At 45.6% G+C, this 22738-nt stretch overlaps 1 protein-coding gene across 5 annotated transcripts; it reads left to right on the top strand.

Annotated features, from left to right (window-relative positions):
* The first annotated feature begins 381 nt into the window (after positions 1-381).
* On the top strand, positions 382-22402 carry tnrc6ba (trinucleotide repeat containing adaptor 6Ba). Of its 5 annotated transcripts, none has more exons than XM_061755088.1 (22): positions 382-576; positions 2630-2719; positions 3656-3677; positions 3924-4361; positions 4442-7318; positions 7561-7722; positions 7922-8118; positions 8317-8391; positions 8826-9029; positions 9191-9310; positions 9482-9607; positions 11981-12148; positions 12296-12400; positions 12535-12730; positions 13243-13410; positions 13597-13743; positions 14409-14552; positions 14869-14958; positions 15045-15248; positions 18072-18139; positions 18279-18418; positions 20071-22402. In XM_061755088.1, exons 2-22 carry the CDS (start codon positions 2663-2665, stop codon positions 20615-20617), a joined length of 6255 nt encoding a protein of 2084 aa, XP_061611072.1. In that variant the 5' UTR covers positions 382-576; positions 2630-2662; the 3' UTR covers positions 20618-22402. The 5 variants fall into 5 exon arrangements, with proteins under 5 accessions (XP_061611072.1, XP_061611071.1, XP_061611070.1 ...); XM_061755087.1 differs by having other exon boundaries at positions 382-743; positions 2633-2719; XM_061755086.1 differs by having other exon boundaries at positions 382-743.
* Positions 22403-22738: the final 336 nt, after the last annotated feature.

The following is a 22738-nucleotide window of genomic DNA, read 5'->3' as shown; positions in this document are numbered from 1 at the left end:
GTTATGTGATAGAGGATAGAGGAGTGATAGAGGAGTCTCAAAATGTTTTTCTATTGCATATAGTTGACAGTAAAAATATTTTTTTACTTTTGTAGGAGTACTTCTGAAAACATTACAGTGTTTGTACTTTTTTTTTTTTTTTTTTTACTTTAATCAAGTACAGAAGTCGAATCAGTACTTTGTCTTTTATTTGTATTTTTTTTTTACACAACTATCAGCACTTTTGAGTTTGACTCTGCCTCTTTCCTCCTCTGTCTACTCTCTCTCCTCCAGAAAGCCTGCATGTTTTCCTTCCCCCGGCCCCTACAAGAAAATGTAATCTTTGTTTCAGCAACTATCTCGAAGTTTATGAAGGTCAAAAAGCGTTTTTGATGCATCCTTCCCGATCTCAACCAGCCAGTCAGAGACCTTCCACGCAGCTGCCTGCCACTGGCTGCTGGCCATTGGCGACTTTTCATGCTGAGCAGCAAAATGGCCGCCCGTCTACCGACTGACTCCACAGTGCTTTGAAATTGAACATTTCTGCATATTCTGCTTTACTCGGCAGCAACGATAGTACTTCTTTACTAGCCAGTGGTATGTTGCGCGTGTGTTTTCATTATAGTTCACTTACTTGACGTATCCGCTCAGGCGTCGCTGTTCTTGTAGCTTCGACGAATGCCTCAGAAAGCTAAAAAGAAAAAACGCACTGAAGCACTTTAGCTAGTTAGCACGCTAGCTTTTCCTTATATGTGATTGCTGAGGTGAGTATCTCAGTGTCTCTTGGTCGTTTTATTGTATTGTCTAATGCATGCAGATGCAAATTCACTAACCACAGCGTTGTCTTAATTGTGTGTCTAATGTCTCATTTTGTGCTCAAACTAACGCCATGTAGCTGTCATGGGTAAATTAGCGTACCCTGCTAACGCTTGCTATCATTAGCTCGGACTATGTTTTCATATTCAGAGGTTAACATTTGCTTCACAGGAAAGTGCTTTTGCTATAAAGGGTATTTATTTACACTATAAATTTAGTTACCGCAAGTGGGTGTCAACTGATAAATGAGGTTTCTTTCAGTTTGAGGAGCTTTTTAAGTAAGAAGATTCCACCCACTCTTTTTAGCCACCAGCAGAAGAGTATGCATTATGGCTTTTTTTTATGCCTGTGAAGGAATATATACATCACATCAGCCAGATCATATTGTGTTTTGTTGAGGTTAGTCGGTATTCTTTATCACTAAATACTGTAATATCGCTTGTCTTTACCGTCCAAGCACCCAGTCGTTTGGGGTATGTAGCGCTGTGACATTAGCAAGCTAAATTCTGCTCATGCTACAATGACTGGAAGGTTAACAGGTAACGCAGTATCATAATAAAAGAGTGACTGGACACATTTCGTTTAAACAACCAGCATGGGCTTTGTGTTGTATTGTTATGTGAGCGGTTTCTATTATAGTATTCCTGGCTTCTGGGAGTTTTTGGAATACTTGAATTTTAATTTTGAAACCCTCTTGGAATCAACTTCTTAAACACCTAACCTACAATTCCATTACAACATGCTGGCAATTTTTTGCCTTGAGTTTGTTGTCACATTTCTGTGGGGCCAATTATACATTACTCGTGCACTCACTGTAGTAGTCTCGCCACGCTGCACGATTTGCATATCTGTTGTTAACCAATACTGGCCACTCATGCCAGAGTAGCATCTGCTCCATTTGCACACTGATTGAGGAGTATCTGCAACATTTGCACAATCAACATTGTCCCAGATTATTGCACTACTCGCTTGAAGTCTCTGCGCCCTTTGCACAATGGTCATTGCACTGGACTATTGCAATATGAGTCTTTCAAACTGCTCTAAGTGCTAGAGGACTGCATCTTTTTGCACAATTGTCAAAACAAAAAAATGTACCGGCATTACCAGATAACTAGCAACCCTTTATTGCTCAGTGACTGTTTTTTGTCAGTGTCTTTATGTCTCAAAAGTGTTCTCTGTCAATTGACTGTCTGCTGTCGTACTAGAGCGGCTCCAACTACCAGAGACAAATTCCTTGTGTTTTTTGGACATACTTGGCAAATAAAGATGATTCTGATTCTGACAAGCACGTTTGAAATGGCCATTGGCGTTTGGCAGTCAGTGATTTGTGCTTTGTTATCCCTACATTTGTCCTTGGTGCCGTTGTATGCCACTGTACCATCCCTGGCATTATTTTGGTGCTCTGTTGTTGTACAAATACTGTAGTGACAGCTGCTCCTGAATATCGATGCACGACGAAAAGGACAAAATCACATCTAAAGATCTTGACAAAATGACTCGACTGAGTTAATGGACTCTCTTCTTGACTGTCTAAACTGGTTGAACTCAAAAGTGGGAACAGTTTATGCCAGTCTACGTGCTTATGATGAGGATAATTACAGTTTGTAGCCTCTATGTAAAGCATTATTCTTAGCTCTGCCACCTGATGTCTCATTTATCCTTTAAAGTCCACTGAACTGCGACTCTTCACGTGTGTGGTCTCATGCCTGTGACGCAATGGGATATTGGCCGTTTCTGTTCCTTTATGCTTCAGCATCTGTGTGCAGTTCTGAATATAATCCAGAATTTAACCGACCAATTTGCATACTTTTAATAATTCTGCCTATCCTTCCAGAAGAAAGGATTATCACGACCGGAGCAGTAGTTCATGGAAGACAAGAAAAGGAAAAAAGAAGAAAAAAGGAAAAGGGAAGCCTCTCAGAAGGTATGTTCATTGTTTCATCATGTTTTGATCACAGCATTTATGAAACTCAGCCGGCTTTTCTTGTAGAAGTGCTATCATAAAAAAAAAAACACGTATAAAGAGGACCCTCCGAAGTTGATTAATACTCATTCACTGCCATTGACGGCTTTTGAATTCAAATATCCTTGTTAACATGGAGGACTGGCAGTGATTAAGATCAATTCAGTGACACTCGTGTGTGTTCGGAAATGTATATATCTTTTAGGTTTATTGTCATGTCATAAAACCACAGCTTATCATAAAACATTTAAGGACAATCCTCTTTAAAGACAAATGACAAAATTGCTGTCACGGATACATTACGTAGGTGCCACACATCTAATTTCTTAACCCATTTAACTTCAAAAAAATAAAATGAATCGGTCTTGACCACAATATGTTGGCATCACCTGAACATTATTTTAATATATAGTAAACCTTATCTGATGGAGAACCTCAGAACTGGGAATATACCATTCAGTGAGCACCCTGAGCAGTCAGATGTGCCTTGAAACAGAAATCCTCTGGTGCCAAATCTTAGACTGTATGGAATTTGATGTGCAACTGTGAAAACACCTTGCCTTTTGACCTGCATGGGTTTCTGTCAGTTGAGTTGGGTATATATTTTTACAGGTGCAGATGAGCTCATGCCCCAGGTGTGGAGCATGGGTGCACCAAACGAATTGAGTATCAGTTGTGTCAAAAAACTGATTTTGCTGCAATTTACATTTTGACATTGTGTTTTTCCCATTACTGAAATAAGCTTTTTTGGTTTCATCAGCTAATGTCAGTGCAACTAGGTGGGCAGTCAAACAAATAGTGAGCCAGAGGAATGATTTGATCAGGTGAATTGGGGTTTGATCATAGCACTGTTGCAATTTAATGGAAAGATTCAGTAATGTTTTTTTTTCTTTTTAGGTTACAGAACAAAAGAACAAAGGTAAGCCGTACAATGTATAAAAGGTGACGTCAGATTACTTTGAATTCAAACCTCATCTGGCCTCGTCATTTCTTTTCTTCTATCAGCTACACATGTATCTACAGTATAAAGTAGTATCGTCAACTTGGTTGCATCCTGTATTTTGTGTTCAGCACTTTTTTGTTTGTTTTTTAAATGTAAAGATCAATTTTTTTTATTAACTGTGTATAATGCTTTCTGCTGTTGACTCCTTGCTTTGTCATTCAGTGCTAGATTTGAGCAAGCAGGCGTCTGCCCATCCTCCTGCCACTCAGAGCAGCTCTGCCTCCCCCAGCCCTGGACCCACCCCCTCTGCATCCCCATCCCTATCCACTTCAAGCTCTGGCAGTGCTGCCGCCCAGTCACAGGGTGGTAACAATGCCAAGCGCCTCGCTGTGGCCAACGGACAGCCCACCTCCACCACCAGTTCTTCCTCTGCCACAGGCAGCACAAGTGTTACAGGGAACGGGAATACAAGTAGCGGAGGTGCGGCCCAGGCACCTCAGCAGCAACCTCGCTATATGCCTAGAGAAGTGCCGCCGAGATTCCGCTGCCAGCAGGACCATAAAGTGCTACTGAAAAGGGGTCAGCCACCACTGTCCTCCATGCTGCTGGGAGGGGGAGGAGGAGGGGAAGGCCCCAATGCAAACATAGCTGCTGTACCAGGTATGAGTTACTTAGCGTTTGGTTGAAAATGTATCAATACATGAAATTCCCTTTTATAATTAAGTCTTTAATCCTTTCAGATTCTGGTGCAGCTCCCTCCTCATTGGTCCTCTCATCATCATCAGTTGCTGCTTCTACCACTACTTCCAATTATGCAAATTCCATGTGGGGCACAAGCTTAGGCAGCCAGGCCTCCTCTCAGGGCAGGGAGAAGGTGATTGTAGATGGGAACGACCTGGAAGAGTGGCCCAGCATTGCTGGAAGTGATGGTGGAGGAGCTTCTTTCACTGTGGCTGGAGGGGGTGGCAGCGGAAGCAGCAGCAGCAACAACAACGGGATGCCTGTGAACAGCACTAGTGCCTCTGGCAACCAATCCTCATCCACTTCCCTATTCTCTTTGCCCAATGAATGTATGCAGTCGTCCAGTAGTGTGGCATGGGGGACGGCTGCCTCCCAGGGCCATCTTGGAGGAGGAAATGCAGTAGCTTCAGCTGGGCCTGTATTACAACAGTCCTCCTCAGTTTCCAAAGCTGCCGCTGTGCCAGGAAGCCATGATGCCAGTGGCCTCGTTGACTGCAGCAGTGGCATTCCGGGTGCCAACTTTAATCCAAATGCCAACCCTTCGGCCTGGCCTGCCTTGGTGCAACAGGATGGGCCTGGTGTTGTAGGGGAAGGAGGTCCATCTTCCTTCCATCACCAGGGCCCTGGAGGGACTTTATCTGCCAACAATTCTGCTTCCGTAGGGCTAAAGGCTGGGGCAGTCGGGGTGCTAGGGAGTCACCAAGCTTTGTCTGTGAATCAATCAAGTTCTCATCAGCACCAACTTCACCAAATGCAATCCAGAGACAGAGAGATAGGAGGGGGGACGTGGGATAGTGAATCAGCGGGACCAAAAATTGCAGGAGAGGAAGGAGTTGCGGGAGGAATCGGAGGTGGTGGAGACCACAATCTTTCTTCCTCGTGGAGAGGCCAGCCCTCTTACCCTGCATCTAACTCCAAAACGGGTGCCTCAAGGACTGATGGATGGGAGGGCAGAGAAGGTGGCATGGGGGCATACAGAGCTGCTGAGGGGGATAAGGGGTCATCGGGTTGGGGTTATCCGGGGCCCTCTAGCGGGGTTAATACTTGGGGTAGTGCTGGAACTGGGGCAAATGATAGTCAAACTAGAGAATCTCAGGGAGGGTGGGGGACATCAGAAGTAGAAAAAGGGGCTTCTAGTGTTGATTGGGGTGGGAATTCTTCTGGCACTACTGGAGCTAGTCCTGGAGATGTCACAGGAGGAGCCTGCAGCAGTAACAGCAGCAGTAGTGGATGCAGCACAGCTGGCAATCCTCCTGTCACCTCAAATGCTATGAACAGAGCTTGGGACAATCAGAAGGGAGAGGGAGATACAGGGGAATGGAGTGAGGGAGGACATGGAGCAAGGGGAGGATCTTTATCCAGTGGTGGGAATTCCAGAAGTGAAAGGGAAACTAATGGCAGCCGTCCGCGGCGTCCGCCACCCGATACTGATGCTGCCTTACAGAACCTGCTCAGCCGCCCTGATCTCGATCCGCGGGTGCTATCAAACACAGGCTGGGGCCAAACACAGATCAGACAAAATACAGCTTGGGATCTTGATAATCAAGCCGAACACAGTAAGAGTGCACATTCATCAACCTCTTCAAAACACCCAGCTTCTCTGGGAAATTCTTCTCAGTATTCGTCTGGACCCAGAATCCTGATTGGTGATTCTAATGGTCCAGGGGTCCACCCTCCCTTGCTTTCATCTGCTGGCTCCTCCGGAGAGGGCTGGGAGACCAGCAGCAGTAGCAGTAGCAGTGGTGGGGCTTCTTTATCTGGAATCGCACCACCTCCTTCAGGCCCCGCCATGAGTAACCATGGCGTCTCGCAGTCTGGTACAGTGATCACAGCAGGTACTGGTGGTGGGTCAGGATCACACGGACATAACCAGCAAGGAAAGGCTACTGGTTGGGGTGCAGCAGGAATGGGTGCTGTGGATAATCAGGAGACCAAAGGGTGGGGTAGTGAGGAATGGCGAACCAGTAGAGGAAATGGGGGTGGTTGGGGTGGTCTGGGGCAACAAGGTAACCCTGTGAGTACAGGCTGGGGAGGAAATGAAGAGAGGGGAGCAGTAGGGTGGAAAGAAATGGGTGGGGACGGGCGAGGAAGTGGGTGGGGCTCAGGGCAGAAGGTTGGGCCAGGTAGGGACTGGGGTGAGCAAGAGTCCAAATCAAATAGCAGCGGTGGGGGGTGGGAAGACGAACTGAAGAATGGAGGCAGGAACTCAGGTGGGGATTCAGGTGTGGGTGGTTGGGGAAGCTGGGACGAGGATCCTCCACGGAGATCCTGGGGGGTGGGTGGCACGGGGGCAGGAGGGAGTGGAGGTGTTACTGGGTCCAAACCCCATCAAAGCTGGAGTGGAGGAAATAAAATGCACCAGATGCCAAACAGCCAGTCAGGCTCCATCACAGGCCTACAGGCACAACTGCAACAGCAACAATCACAACCCCGCAATCAGCCTCCACAGCTGCAGCAAGGATTGGACCAAGGGGCTATGCAAGGGGGTGGCGGGAGAAAACCAATCTCTCAAACCCAGAACCAAAGCTCAGGCTGGACCTCAGGGCCCATCCCTGCTGGTCATGGATTAGGTGGAAGTGGATCTGAACCGAGTGGTTGGGAGGAACCTTCCCCACAGTCTTTAAGCAGGAAAAATGAAATAGACGATGGAACATCAGCATGGGGCGACCCAACCCATTACAACTACAAGCCGGTTAATCTGTGGGATAAGAACAGCACCCCGGCTGGTCAGCAGCCACATGGTCAAGGTCAGACTCAACAACAACAACAACAGGGACCTCCACCTTCGACACAGCAGCTAAATAGACCTGCTGCAGGACCTGGAGGCAGTAGGGACTTCAACACTGGTCATGGACAAGGAAAGGCTGCTCCAATAGGTGAGATACCAGCAACTGTCTGTCTTGTATAAGGATGATCATGATAATAGTCAACTGAGGTTGCTCACCAATGCTATGTTTGTACTCCAACAAGAGTCCAAGAGAGTTGCTTGTGTGGGTGTTTGTGGGTGTGTGGGTGTGTGTGTGTGTGTGTGTGTGTGTGTGTTTGTGAGTGTGTATGTGTGTCTGTCTGTCTGTGTGTGTGCGTGCGTGCGTGTGTGCGCGCGCGTCTGCATCTGCAGGTACCTCAGGTTGGGGTGGTACACCTCCAGCTAGTCCCACAGTAGACAATGGCACAACTGCCTGGGGAAAACCTACAGAGGCCACTTCTGGCTGGGGGGAACCTGATGATGCTGGGGGGAAAACAGGCTGGGGAAACCCTCCTCCCAATCCTATCAAATCTGGTTAGAATATACAGTATATAGTGCACAAAAAAAGTGATACACTTTAATTTTCGGTACTGTTCACAGTCAGATGTTAATTTTCCTCTACAACAGGTTGACCTTAATATTTAACCAGTAAACTTGAAAATAAATGTCAGTTCAATTCATTATATGGGCGCAGTGTGATGACAATATGGACTAAGATTAACTTCTTCAACAGGATCAAAGTCTATGCAAGACAGCTGGGGGGACAAAGAGGGCTCTGTGACGGCTTCACGTCACTCGAGCTGGGAGGAAGAGGAGGAGGGCGGGAGCATGTGGAACAGCACTGGCTCCCAGGGTAGTGGGTCGTCTTGGGGACAGGGTAGCAATGGTGGCTGGGGACAGAGCCACAATGTCAAGAAGCCTAGCAACAAGGTGGGTTACCCGGGTGAAACATTTATCTCATCAATGTTAAGTCATTGTCTTGGATTGATTTTTCTTAATGTGTTCATTATTTAGTCCTACCTTTTAAACCATAGCCCTTTGTGTGTGTGCATGTGCGTGTTGCTTTTACTCAATCCACAAAGCTATCTTGTTAATTCTGCTTACAACATGTAACTCATTCTTATTTAGGGGCCACTCAAGGTTGGTGGAGGAGATTCCTGGATGAGCCCAATAAACAGACAATTCTCTAATATGGGGCTGATGGTAAGGCATTTAAAAAATATATACACACAGTGGTACTTGATTTAGGAGTGCATTTATTGAGGTATGAGCCATTGGTTGGTCAATTGTTGTTTATCTGTTTTTGTTTTGCAAGTGAAGTGAAAAAACACCTAGATAAATAATTTCAAAACTTTTTCCGCCTTTAATGTGACCTCTATTTGTACAATTTGTGTGTTAACTGTTTGGTAACGTTGGAATGGCCTCCCAGTGCACATCAGATAGTCCCAGACAAATACTACAATACATGAAATATGTTGTTTTTGTTCTTAATATTTTCTTGGAGGATCCATTTGGGATTAGCCTTTGAAGTTGGCAATAGTGGAAAATGAAGTGAAACAATGATTTAAAATCACGAAATCTGGCATTTGAACAGGAGAGGTGTAGACTTGACATTTGATGACTTTTGTGTTTGACAGAATGATGATCCGAGCGGTCCGAACATTGACCTGCCTCCAGGCACTCTCCAGGAGAAGAAGATGGATATGGACAAAAGATCCATGGGAATGATGGATTACAATGGAGACATGAGGAAAGGAAGAGGGGGAGGAGGCAGCATGGCTTATCGTTCACCTGTTTCCAAAGAGGCAGCGCCTGGGGATGCTGTTTCTTTTTATGACAAGGTATGAGTTTATGTCTATATAATATATAATAAACATTCTTTACATGTAGTGTTTTCTTCCTCGTGTGATGGTCCCCCTTTCCTTCATTTCCTCCTTTTGTCACTCTTCCCCTGCCCCCTGTACCACTCAAATTCGTTTCCCCTTGGCTGTCACTTGGGCAGACCTTGCTTTTGAACAATCAGGATGGGTACCTTGGGGAGGATGGTCCTTGCTCTCTGTTTTCACCACCCACTGCCTACAAGCCCCATTCCCTCTTCAATCACACTGTCCCCTTTAGACAAGTAAGATACCTCCTCTTGTATCTGTCCTCCCATCATTACACTAGGTTCCGTGTAATTTTCTGTGTTCACAAGGTAAACATGAAAATTTGCCTCTCCAACATAACTCTCAATTGTTTCACATTGGTCTTTCTGTGCTTTCTGTTAAATGTAATTGTCCATATTGGATCACAGGGTGGCCACAGCCTCCTTGGCAGTAGTGGAGGGATGTCTCAGCCCAGGCACCAGCCCAATGTTCCACCCATGAACCAGTCCCCAGGGATACGAGCACAAGTGCCTCATCAGTTCCTGTCACCTCAGGTGCTCTTACTTGTCGTGTGTGTTTCCATCTGTCTATCAGACACAGTTGCGACCTGTAAGGTTCCCATGATTGACTTGATTAAATCCCATGAACATTAAATTTGGATATACAGTGGAAAAATTACATCTTAAAATGAAGTGATTGTTTTTTTCATGATTATTATTTCATTATTCATTATTGCCCCTCCTGGAAGCCGTCACCTTATCGTGGTGGAGGGGATTGTGTGTTCCAATGATCCTAGGAGTTAAGTTGTCTGGGGCTTCACGCCCCTGGTAGGGTCACCCATGGCAAACAGGTCCTAGGTGAGGGACCAGACAAAGCACGGCTCCAAAAACCCCTATGGCGAAAGAAACAAATGGATCTAGGTTTCCCTTGCCCGGACGCAGGTCACCGGGGCCCCCATCTGGAGCCAGGCCTAGAGGTGGGGCTCGAAGGCGAGCGCATGTTTGCCGGGCCTGCACCCATGGGGCCCGGCCAGGCATAGCCCGAAAGGGTAACGTGGGTCCCCCTTCCCATGGGCTCACCACCTGTGGGAGGGGTCATAGTGGTCGGGTGCAGTGCGAGCTGGGCGGTGGCCGAAGGCAGGGACCTTGGCGATCCGATCCCCGGCTACAGAAGCTGGCTCTAGGGATGTGGAATGTCACCTCTCTAGCAGGGAAGGAGCCCAAGCTGGTGTGTGAGGTCGAGAAGTTCCGACTAGATATAGTCGGACTCGCCTATACACACGGCTTGGGCTCTGGTACCAGTCCTCTCGAGAGGGGTTGGACTCTCTTCCACTCTGGAGTTGCCCACGGTGAGAGGCGCCGAGAAGGTGTGGGTATACTTATTGCCCCCCGGCTCTGCGCCTGTATGTTGGGGTTCACCCCGGTGGACGAGAGGGTAGCCTCCCTCTGCCTTCGGGTAGGGAGACGGGTCCTGACTGTTATTTGTGCCTATGCACCAAACAGCAGTTCAGAGTACCCACCCTTTTGGAGTCCTTGGAGGGGGTGCTGGAGAGCCCTCCCGCTGGGGACTCCATCGTTCTGCTGGGGGACTTCAATGCTCACGTGGGCAATGACAGTGAGTCCTGGAAGGGCGTGATTGGGAGGAACGGCCCGCCCCCCGATCAGAAGCCGAGCGGTGTTCTGTTATTGGACTGTGCTCATCAGGGATTGTCCATAACGAACACCATGTTAGAGCATAAGGGTGTCCACACTTGCACTTGTCTTGTTCACGAGTGGGGGAAGAATGGAACGGGAGATCGACAGGCGGATCGGCGCAGTGTCTGCAGTGATGCGGACTTTGTATCGGAAGGCAAAGCTCTCAATTTACAGCTCGATCTATGTTCCTACCCTCACCTATTGTCACGAGCTATGGGTCGTGACCGAGAGAACAAGATCCCGGATACAAGCGGCCGAAATGAGTTTCCTCCGCAGGGTGTCCAGGCTCTCCCTTAGAACAGGGTGAGAACCTCGGTCATCCAGGAGGATCTCGGAGTAGAGCCGCTGCTCCTCCACATCGAGAGGAGCCAGATGAGGTGGTTGGGGCATCTGATTCGGATGCCTCCCGGACGCCTGCCCGGTGAGGTGTTCCGGGCACGTGCCACTGGGAGGAGACACCGGGGATGACCCAGGACACGCTGGAGAGACTACGTCTTTCGGCTGGCATGCGAACACCTCATGATCCCCTCCGGAAGAGCTGGATGAAGTGGCTGGGGGGAGGGAACTGGGCGTCCCTGTGAAAATTACTGCCCCCGCGACCTCAGATAAGCGGTAGAAAATGGATGGATGGATATTTATTATTGCTGGCATGGTGACCGACTGGTTAGCACATCTGCTTCCTAGTTCTGAGGACCAGGGTTCAAATCCTGGCCCCGCCTGTGTGGAGTTTTCATGTTCTCCCTGTGCCTGTGTGGGTTTTCTCCGGGTACTCCTGTTTCCTCCCACATCCCAAAAACATCCAGCACGCCCGCAACCCTAGTGAGGATAAGTGGTACAGAAAATGGAATGGATGTTTTTTTCATTATTAAAGTTGCCATGAGTAATTTGATGGAAAATTGCATGCAATTTGGAATTGACATAGCATATTAAGGATTATTTGTGCAGAGTTGTCCATGGGCACCATATACTTTTGATTTTTTTGTCTTTTTCCCACCATGTCAACAAACAAATTAGCTAGGATTACGTAATTGCTCTTCAAAACAACAATGACCATTTTTTACCACTTGTTTCTGGAGAGTACATTGACTGGCTCATTATCTCTTGCAAATGAGAGCAGTAAAGAGAATCAGTGTTCATTAAGAAGCAGTAAGCTCACAAGGGTTGCTGTTGGTTACAGTATTGAAGCATGTCTGTGGTAACATATGCATGCCTGTCATTGTGTTTGTCCCTCAGGTGCCGGGCTCCATGCTGAAGCAGATGCCCCCTCCCAGCGGGAGCATGGGGGGTGTTGGCGGTGTGGGAGGAGTGGCAGGAGTCGGCGGTGTGTTTCCTCCACAGCTGTCCCCACAGCATATTGCCATGCTCAGCAGCATCTACCCACCGCACATCCAGTTTCAATTGGTGAGAACGAGGACAGCATGTCTTTCGGAAAACTACTACAGGGCTTCATCATAAGTGTATCCCTGTATTTCATTTCTTTGCATAAAATGGAGGATATAAGTGATATGCATTCCGGGTGTTTAAAAAGCTGCATCATCGGTGTGTTAGGCTTGTCAGCTCCTCCTCCAGCAGCAACAGCAGCCACAACAGCAACTGCTGCAAAACCAGAGGAAGTTCACACCAAATGTACGGCAGCAAGCTGACCCACAACAGGTGCACACATGCGTTCTGCAACTATTGTTGGAATGTTTATTGACAAAAATGCTTTTCTAGCCTTCTTTTCTTGACCTTCACTGGCACCAGGCCAATGCTGACTTTTGTTTTTTGTATTTCGTGCATTTTGGCAGTTGGCCAGGATCATGGCAATACTCCAGCAACAACGCCAGCAGCAGCAGGTCGGGAGTTTAGGTGGCAGTGTCAAGCTCTCTCCCTCCCACCATGGTGGAAGTGGTGCCAAATTACATGGGGCTGATTCCTTGCCCCACCAGAACCTGGCAGGATCTGTGGCTGACCTTCACCCAAAAACGCTGGGACCCTACTCTGGTGAGCAATAGTTGCCAAGCTTGTCAATCAAGCCATGTTGTGGATTTGTGGATACACTCATTTTTATCCATGTCTTTATACAGTGAACCCCTGCATATTTGCTGTTATGAATTTGTGAATTCGCATATTAATAGATTTGTTTTTTGTTTTTTTGGTGATCTTATGCTCTGTTGTTTGCTGTAAACCCCACCTTTGCTTTTTTGTGCTTAGGCAAAAGCAATAAAAATATTGCTTTGGTGCTTACTACCTGGTGGCATCTGGGTGCATAGGAACTGTGGGAGTGTGTTGAGTAGCTACATTTAGACAAAAACAGTCCTAAACCACCATTTTGTGGTACATGTACATGTTACTGTACAGTATAAACCAATTTGGGGGAGCGGGGTTGGGGCTGTCATTTACTCTGCAGGGCTCGGCCCCTATCCTCCCTTGAATAGTGGGGGGTTCACTGTATTCATGTTTTGGTTTAGTTTAGTTAACAGAAACAATCGTCATGTTATTGCCTCTGTCTACAGGCTTTAGTTCTGGTGTGAACCTCCCAGGTCTGGATCTGGGTGGCCCTGTGGTGGGGGGGCCTGGAGGCATAAAGGACATGGGAGGTCAGCAATCTCGTTTCAAATGGATGATGGAGGGGCACTCCTCCCTGGACACATCCTCACCTGAAAATGCATTCCACAAAAATGGTGAGATTAAATTTTTGGGGCCATTTGTCATTTTTTTTCTTGGGACAAAAAAAGGATGTGGGGAGAATTATGAATTATTATTATGAATTAGAGAATTTTGTGAGTTGGGTTAAAAGGGAACTTGCATATTAGGTGATTAGTGCAGCCATCTGGTGTGCAGTGGCGTTAATACAAACTGTCGTCCAGGTCCTGTCGCCCCCATGAAGATGCCGGGGGGCTCACCCTACTCACAGTACGACATGATTGTAGGAGACGCGCAAGGCAACACCAATTGGCATCGCACCCCTGGCAAGATGAGTACCAAGCCCACCACCACGTCCAGCTGGCCCCCTGGTAAGTGGTGACACGTTATGCAATCCTGTTGGACTAATGACTTGGCATGGAGGGTCTCAATGGAGTTGAGGTTATTTATATATATATATATATATAAATGAGACATGTAATTTTTCAAGAATTTATGAAACAGTTCCCAGGTGTATTAATTACTCTCTCTGACTTTCTTTAGTCATAATACCCCAAGGATCAATAATTACAGAACACTTCTTACCATGTTGAAGTTAGTCTCCTGTCACCCTTACACCCTCTGTGAACCAGAATTTTATTTTTTAAAGAAAAAATGTGAGAGCCCATGAACACAGTAAAAGCATCAATTTTATTTTAACTAGTGGAGCCATTGTGTCACTGCCAAGTTGCCAAATTCCACTATTCAGTTAGCGTGCAGATTTTAGCATGTGGCAAATCCGGCAGAATCATCACCTTACACAAATATACCTCCCTGTGACGTCCCAGTTGGGCCTACATATGAACGGCTTTCCTCTTCGGTTGTAAAAAATTTACTTGGTTTTGTGATTTCACACTTGATGGGTGGCAGTCAACCCAGAGATTGCTTGTGTACAAACAACTAAAATGTCAGGTTTCCATTATGTCTCCTTTTAAGTAATTTAGCATGTTTATTGTTGTTGAGCATTTAATATTTCCTTTGTCTTCTTCTTCCTCAGAGTTTCAGCCTGGTGTTCCCTGGAAGGGAATAGATCGGGTTGACCCTGAATCGGACCCCTACATGACGCCAGGGAGCATGATGGGAAACACAGTCTCTCCCGGGCTCAATGATACTGAGCACCAGTTGTTACAAGACAATACTGGTTAGTATTGAACATCTGCTTTTGGTTGTTGCACATCAGCTGGTGTATGTATTTTGTTGGTTTTATTTTGCAATTCCATAGTGCTAGACTTGGCCTGCATCAGGCCTTTCTAAAACAAAATGTAAGATAAGTACGTTACTTTTATTTAGAAAGAGGTTCTTTTATTTTGAACACATCTGCGCGTGTCGCCATAGGGAGTAAAACGAAGGTTGTTTGTGTTTGTAATTGTATGTTTAATTAATAGCTCACCCCTTCAATTAGCCAAAATATGGAATTCAACACAAACAAGTCCAATATCAACTATTCTTTGTTGCAGATTCCATCCCTCCCCTAAACACCTTACTGCCTTCACCTGGTGCCTGGCCCTACAGTGCCTCAGATCCCCTAAACAACGCACACAACTCAGGTAAATACAAACACACACCCTATGACTGAAAGTCTTGTATGGTCCTTTCAAACCTTCAGTCACTTCTCTGTCTCCTATTTTAATAGCAAAGTACACAGACTATAAGACTGGCTGGCCCCCCGAGCCCATCGGTCACAAGTCCTGGAAAGCCAGTCGTGGCAGCAGCCAGGTGCAGCTGTCCCGCCCACCTCCAGGCTTAGCCAGTCAAAAGCAGATATCGCCTACCCCGTGGTCAGGCGGTGCCCCTCGACTGGCTGGCAGAGGATGGAGCAGTGGCTCAGGCACCGCTTGTAAGCTACAAAGGCTTTTCCCTCCTTCCCCTTAAATTGTACTTATGTTTGTTTGTTATCCTGCTGTAGTACTACAACACAACACTTTAAGTCAGTCTGTGTGCCAGTGATTTGGAGGAATGAATAAGGCACATACTCACACGAGACCATTCAAACCGTGTCGGACTTGGCTGAGATTCTCTCTCCTTCTCCTGTCCCTCGCTGGCCTGCACTCAGCCTGTTCTTTAACCATTCATTCAGGTGTGACATCAGTTCATTATACAACATTGCATTTTGTTTATTGTGCAAGTTGGCTTTTGTCATGAATAACTGCTGAAAGCAGCAATCACATTCATTTACGGGCATGTCAATTTTATTTATTTAGCGGCAATTCACAACAAACGTTATATCAAGGTACCTTGCAAATGGAGCAGGTCTAGAACCATGCTCCCCACACATTAAGAAACTAACTGAACCCCTGCCTGCACAAGCACAAACTAAAGAAGCCTCGAACAGTTTCGAGACTTTTGATGAAGTAGTGTGTGAAACATTAATTGTATTAATACTGCTATGGTGATTAGCAGTGTTAATTGTATTATTGCTAAATTATTACAGCAGCATAGACGTAAACGTATATTTAAGCATCAACATTTTCAACCAAACCATGTAATTTTGTCTAACCGAAGTCTACTAGCTTAATGCTAACATATACATGCAAATCTGTCGCCTTTTCGGCCTTTCGCCATATTGGGAAGGTCGTCGTTACCATGAAGGCAACGGCGTGCTACTCGGCGTGTTTACATTTAGACGAACAAAAACAACAGCTTTCATGTTGTGTAGTATTTGTCTGGCACTGTCTGCCCAAATGTGGATATTTCAGCCCACTTATAACTTGAGAAAGCACCTTGCAGTAATTTACAGATGTAGTTTTGGCTGTGCATACACACACACAGCAGTACAGGAAGTCCTCGATTTACGAACGAGTTCCATTCCTACGCTGGCGACGTAACACAAATTTCCGCGTAAGTCGGATTTCACCGTTAAAGTCGGAATTTACGGCAAAATACTTCTGTTACGGGTATTGTCCCACGTGATTGTGACAGCAAGCTCAGTGTGTGTGTGGGCATGTGCGTCGATGTGTGAGTGAGACAGGACTGCGAAGGAGGGAGGAGTGCGCGCTGGTGCGAGTGTGTAACAGTAGCAAGTGTAGTGACGGCGACCGGGGAAGAGTAGCGATTAGCGGAGGACCCGTTGACGTTGAATGTGCAGAGAAGCTAATAAAGCCATTAAAGCAGCAAAACGGTGCTGCGTGCCTTTATTGTTGCCGCCACCCAGCTCAGCTGTGCAACGAGAGAAGGGAGTAAACCCCTGCGTCTCCCGACCACGGTCAGGTGGCCGTAGCAGGAAAGGTTAACACTTCGTATAAAGAAATTTAAATAAAAAAATAAGATGCTGTACTTAGCATTACTGTTGAGAGTGTGAAAAAAGGAGGGCGAAAAAGGTAAAGATACTCCCGCCGCACAAACACAGACAAGCACTATGCACTAGCTAAGCAGAAACACTATGGTGCTGGGACAAAATGGCGGACGAGGCACGGGCGTCATAAAGTCGAAACGTCGTAGGGCGAGTGCTTCGTAACTCGGACTGAATTGGTACATTTACATTTTATTTTTATTTTATTGATGTTCATACTGGCGGCACGGTGGACGACTGGTTAGAGCGTCTGCCTCACAGTTCTGAGGACCGGGGTTCAATCCCTGGCCCCGCCTGTGTGGAGTTTGCATGTTCTCCCCGTGCCTGCGTGGCTTTTCTCCGGGCAGTCCGGTTTCCTCCCACATCCCAAAAACATGCATTAATTGGTGACGCTAAATTGCCCGCAGGTGTGACTGTGGATTGTTGTTTGTTTATGTGTGCCCTGCGATTGGCTGGCAACCAGTTCAGGGTGTACCCCGCCTCCTGCCCGATGACAGCTGCGATAGGATCCAGCACGCCCGCGACCCTAGTGAGGAGAAACGGCTCAGAAAATGGACGGATGGATGATGTTCATACTGTGGTTAAAAAAAATCATGGGCCTGGCTCAATTTGGAGGCCAAAACAAAAAAGCAATGAGGCAAATTTAATTTTAATCTTAAATTTATACATCAACATGTACTTGCGCGGTGTAAATAAATGTTTTTCTGCGTGAAGAAAATGTATTTTGCTTTATTTTACTCTTCAGTCTTCCAGATTGCTTTTTCATGCCTTTGGTGTTTGCATGTTTGATATAATGTGAAATGCCATAGACAGGCTACAAGGAGCAGCAACACATGCAAACACTGCATGCAAACAATACTCACTCAGTGGGAGCAATGACTATTGCTAGAGATTAGTTGGGGACATTTTCTGCCTCCTCTTGCTTTTAATTACAATGTATCTCTTCCAGTAGACCTCAGCGCTGTCCGGCACCATAACACAGTTCTAAACTGAAGCCGTGCAACTCTAAATTCGAACTTGTGCCAACAATGAACTGCATGATATGGCGTGGGTTCAGTGTATTGTATATTGTACAAGGTGTTGGTGATCATTTATAACTGACAAGGAACGATCACGTTACAGTAATTGTTTGATGCATATACAGTGCGCTGGTGCAGGACCTAGCGTGCCCGAGGAGGGAAAGTATGCTGATCTTGAATTTGCATTGGAACATTCACATTAGCCAAAACAAAACAGATTTTAGCTGTCAAATGGGCCAAAACATGGCACAGATTGCCTGGTGTGAGTATGCCTTATATCTCAGTTCAGTGGAATTCTGTTTAGAGGAAAAGTTGTAAAAAAATAAAAATAAAAATGTTTTTCTCGAAAAAGGCTCGGCGTGGAGCGACGGCAGCTCTCGGGAAGGTTGCTGGTTGGTGCTCAGCAATCTCACACCACAGGTAAGCTCATAAGCCAATTGAAACCAATCGGAGTTGTTTATACACTGATTGCTGACCGACTTGCAGAAAAGCCGACTGTCAAATACTTTGAATTCACACCTTAACCTTTTTCCCCTGTGCATCCCCTGTATTTCTGCAGATTGATGGCTCCACGCTTAGAACCATCTGCATGCAGCATGGCCCTCTCCTGACCTTTCACCTTGGCCTGACCCAGGGCAGTGCACTTATCCGCTATGGCTCCAAACAGGAAGCAGCCAAGGCCCAGAGTGCCCTCCACATGTAAGAACAAAGACTGTTCTTTTGGTTTTAACTAGTGGTGCCAATGAAGAAGAAAAAAAAGGCCCAAAACTGCATTTGACTTCTCACCAAAATAAAACAGCTGAAACACGATGATGTTATGATGCAATTAAAACATTTTGATTACACCGATCTAATCAGCTTGCTCGGTATGTTATGCTGATCGGCTTTAATGTCATAATTCGCTGATCATTGATCGGCTCCGCAAAAGCCATTAACTCCGCGTTGCCATCATGTACAGTATATTTGAATCCAAAGGCTAGTTTATTTTTAGCCTTGTCGCGTGTCTTTTGACGTAGTACTGTAAATATCTGACCGCCAATAAAGTTATTGGAAGAAAAAACCATGTCGGCGGTGTGGGACAAACAACACGTCTGAGACAGACAACACGTAATGAATGCGTGGATCAGACTACAAGACAAATTTGGTCTTTCACGATTGCGCTATGTTAGACTACTACAATAAAATCTTGTATTGTATTCGGATAAATTCTATTTTTGGTTGGTTAAAGACGAATTATGAATACACAAGAAAAAACAAGCCATTTCACTTAAAAATGAATGACCAATTGTTATTTCTTAAATTCACATTTAGCAACAGTAGCAACAAACTGTATTTTCATGTCTAGAAATACAGCGGCTGAAATAAGTATTTAACACGTCACCATTTTTCTCACTAAATATATTTCCAAAGGTGCTATTGACATGAAATTTTCAACAGATGTTGGGAACAACCCAAGTAATACATATAAAGAAAGTAGAACAAATAAGCTCAACACCGCAACATATAAATACATTTCAGTTTAAAGTTAGCATTTTTTCTTAGCATTCTTTGCATTTCTTGTAAGTATAAAAAAACATAAGGCATTCATTAAAAAGGCTCTTGTGCAACTTCACTTGAGCAGCTAGCATTTTAGCATGTGACATTATAATACTATAGGTTTGTGACTGTGCGTTTATTAGCCTGGACCAGACTAAACTAAAATTATAAAAATGAAGACACCTTAATACATTTTCGTGCAAACTCCCCCCCCCCCCCCCACCTACATTACTTGACTTAAAAACAGTATTCAGGGTGCTTGATAAGCACTGAGAGATGTCTCAGCTTGACAATTAACTCTTTCCTCCCATTAACAGGCAGCTACTGTATACACAAATAATATTGTAATGCCCTCAGAAGTGGTCAAGGGGGAAGAGAGTCGCAAATGCACTTTCAGTCGCTTTGTTGAACTCATGGCCACACAAGAACATCACAAACGTACGAGCTGCTGTCGGCTACAACTCATGCTATAACAGCGTCTTATCCCAGACTGATTTGTCCTTACGCGACCCCTGCCCGTCCTCTTAAAGGCGTAACACATAATTACAGATAGAGTATCAAATTGGGACGGCTGGCAGTGAATGAGTTATAAGCGGATCCCCGAGGCACAGAAAATTCCTCGAGCATGTTTTGTATTCAAAGTACTCGAATTTCATGTTGTTTGCTAATTAGCTATTATTTAATTTCACGTCACAATCGTAGCTTCCGTGGCTTGGCCCAGCTTGGTATTGACACAAACATAGGGTTTTGAAACTGTAGATATTGAACAGATTTAGCATTTGTGGTTGTCAGCTGACTGTTTTTGTGTTCAACAGGTGTGTTCTGGGCAACACCACCATCTTGGCGGAGTTTGTGAGTGAGGAGGATGTGGCCCGATACATTACACATTCCCAGGCTGGAGGGTCAGGGAGCGCTGGCACCGGCTCTGGCACCAACCCTGCACAGTCCTCTGCGGTGGGGACTAACGGTAGCGGGAGCGAGCTTGGTGGTGCAGGAGGAGGAGGGAGCGCGGGAGGAGGTGGAGATGGAGGGTCTACAGCAGGGACGGGTGTACCCGTGGCAGCCGAATCCACGTGGCAGACTCTGGAAGGCACAGGCAGCTCATCGGACCAGTCTGCCCCCGCTGCACCCGGCCTGGGCATCTTCTCGCAGTGGAGCAGCAACAGTGGCACGGTGGGTGGAGCTGGGGGCGTGGAGGCAGGAAGGCAAGGTTTGTGGGGGGGTATGGGTGGTATGAGTGGAGCGGGATACCCCAGTAGTAGCCTCTGGGGTTCGCCAGCGCTCGAAGATCGTCATCAGATGGGGAGCCCGGCCTCACTGCTGCCAGGGGACCTTCTGGGAGGGGGCGCCGACTCCATCTGAAAGGCCCGCTTGCCGTGATCATGTTGAAAATCATCGTCACAACGTCTTGCTCTATTTATTTCCACACACAAATGATGTGAATTGAAGCTACACTGGTCGCCCATCACACAGGCTACATGCAATACATTCTCTTAATTTGACACATAAAATCATCAACGTTCAATGAAGACCACAGTGAAACTTGAAGCGGGTGGGGGGGAAACCCTCCCAAACTGAACTGGGTAGTTCTGTCTTTTTACTCCACGACCCGATCACTCAGGCATGTACTGTAGACTGGCTCAGCCAAGTCCTACATGTCAACACGTTTAGCGCTCGCTGTTCTTTGTGTGCTACAGTTGTCTTCCCCACCACCTCCTCCCCCCTCCCGGCCCCTCCTTTCGTATTTAATGTCGACGACTTGCAGACTGAGCCTTCTTAGACCTGGTCTACTTCTCTCTTAAGCGCTCATGTTCGAAAGCTTGAAAGTGACAAAAGGATCTAGAGTGTGTTGAAAAACGGGGGACTACAGCGCCACACTATCAACTGGACCAGTGGAAAGCTTTTTAGAGAAGTAGAGGAGCATTTTTACTCTGAACCGACACCGCTACCTTTAGTGGAAATGCCATCAACATGGGGCCCAGGGTTAAAAAAAAAAAAAAAAAAAAAAGAGAAAAAAAATAACTAAACATTAGCCAAACTTGCACTATAATGCCTCTGGGGTTTATTGTTGACTCATCCAATAAAAATCCCTCCACAACTAGACACCGACCTTACAGGACGACTTGTAATGTTACATCAGCAGTGGCCTTGGCCCACCTGCCCACATACACATTCATACATACACACACCACTTACACACTGCTCTTACGTTTGACAAGCAAACTCTTATCTCCTTGTGGATGTACATCAGTTGTCTCTCCGTTTGAAGAGAACTACGTGAAACTGTAGAGATCTCTTTGTTCCCCATTCAAACACTGACCTCGCTATTGTATAATTTTTTTTTTTTTCTTAAAGAAATCAAGTTGGTTATTATATATTGTCCTGATGTTAATGATGACTTCGGTCACTTATTTACTCGCTGTTCAAGGTGCCCTCCTTGCCTGCCCTGTGTGTGCATGACAGGAGCGTTGACGGTATGACCGAATGGAGGATGAAGAACGTGACAATATCAGGAGTGTTTAAGTGTGTGTGTGTGTGTGTGTGTGTACCCGTGCGCGTGTGTGTTATTGCTACAATGTTGAATGTTTTTCCTTTGTCCATGAGAGATTCATCTGAGCGCGTATGCGTGCACTTGCTTTTGACACTTAATCTGCTTCAGTCAGGAAAGTGAATAAGGTTTATCTGACAGCTTGGCTTTTTTGAGACTGTGTGTTTGTACGCGCGTGCGTGACCACCAGACATTGTGATAGCTGAAAAGTTCAAAAACATTGGCACTATTGCATATGTCTCTTAAGTTTTTTTTTTTTTTTTTTTAAGCAGCGTTTTGTTCATATTTGTTCTTTTTCTTTCTGTCAAATGAAATTTAAGATCATATGTTTTTAAGACGAAGCAACCAACTGAAGGCATTTCTGTTAAAATGCCAAAATCCTACCATACAAAGCTCAGCTGGAAAGTGTTTTACAGACACGTTAAAGACAGTAGCTGTTATGTTTTACTGTTTGTTTGTTTTGATGTTATGTATCAATTTAAATTAAGTCAGTCTTTATCACTCCTGTTCAGGATGTTTTCATTTATTTCAAATGTTACAAAAAGGAGATGAAATTAATTTAAAGTGGAAAAGAACAAGATAATAAAGGTTCAAATGTCTTTTGCTTTTGTCGTTTTTAAGTAGTTCTAATGGTTGCACTTTTTTGCTTGAATGGGCAAACTATTAATTTAACCTTTAGTGCTTGTTCAATTTTAACCTATAAGGCTTGTTAGTGGCCATTTTTGTGTTCATTCAGTGACAGTGCACTGCAAAAACTCAAATCTTACCTAGTGAGTTTATTTCTAGTGAAAGTTTTATGCTTCTACTACATAGCTTTTTGCTTTTTTAAATTTTTTTAGTATTCCCTTTTTTAATCTTTAATTTCCAGTTTGTTTGTACAATGTGCAGGATGAAAAGCAATGTCAAAAATTTATTTTGTATATTTCAGTACCACC

Source organism: Phyllopteryx taeniolatus, chromosome 19, assembly GCF_024500385.1.
Source record: "Phyllopteryx taeniolatus isolate TA_2022b chromosome 19, UOR_Ptae_1.2, whole genome shotgun sequence".
In the NCBI taxonomy this organism is placed as follows: Eukaryota; Metazoa; Chordata; class Actinopteri; order Syngnathiformes; family Syngnathidae; genus Phyllopteryx; species Phyllopteryx taeniolatus.
Note: the sequence above shows the minus strand (reverse complement) of the source record. Positions and strands in the feature narration are given on the sequence as shown.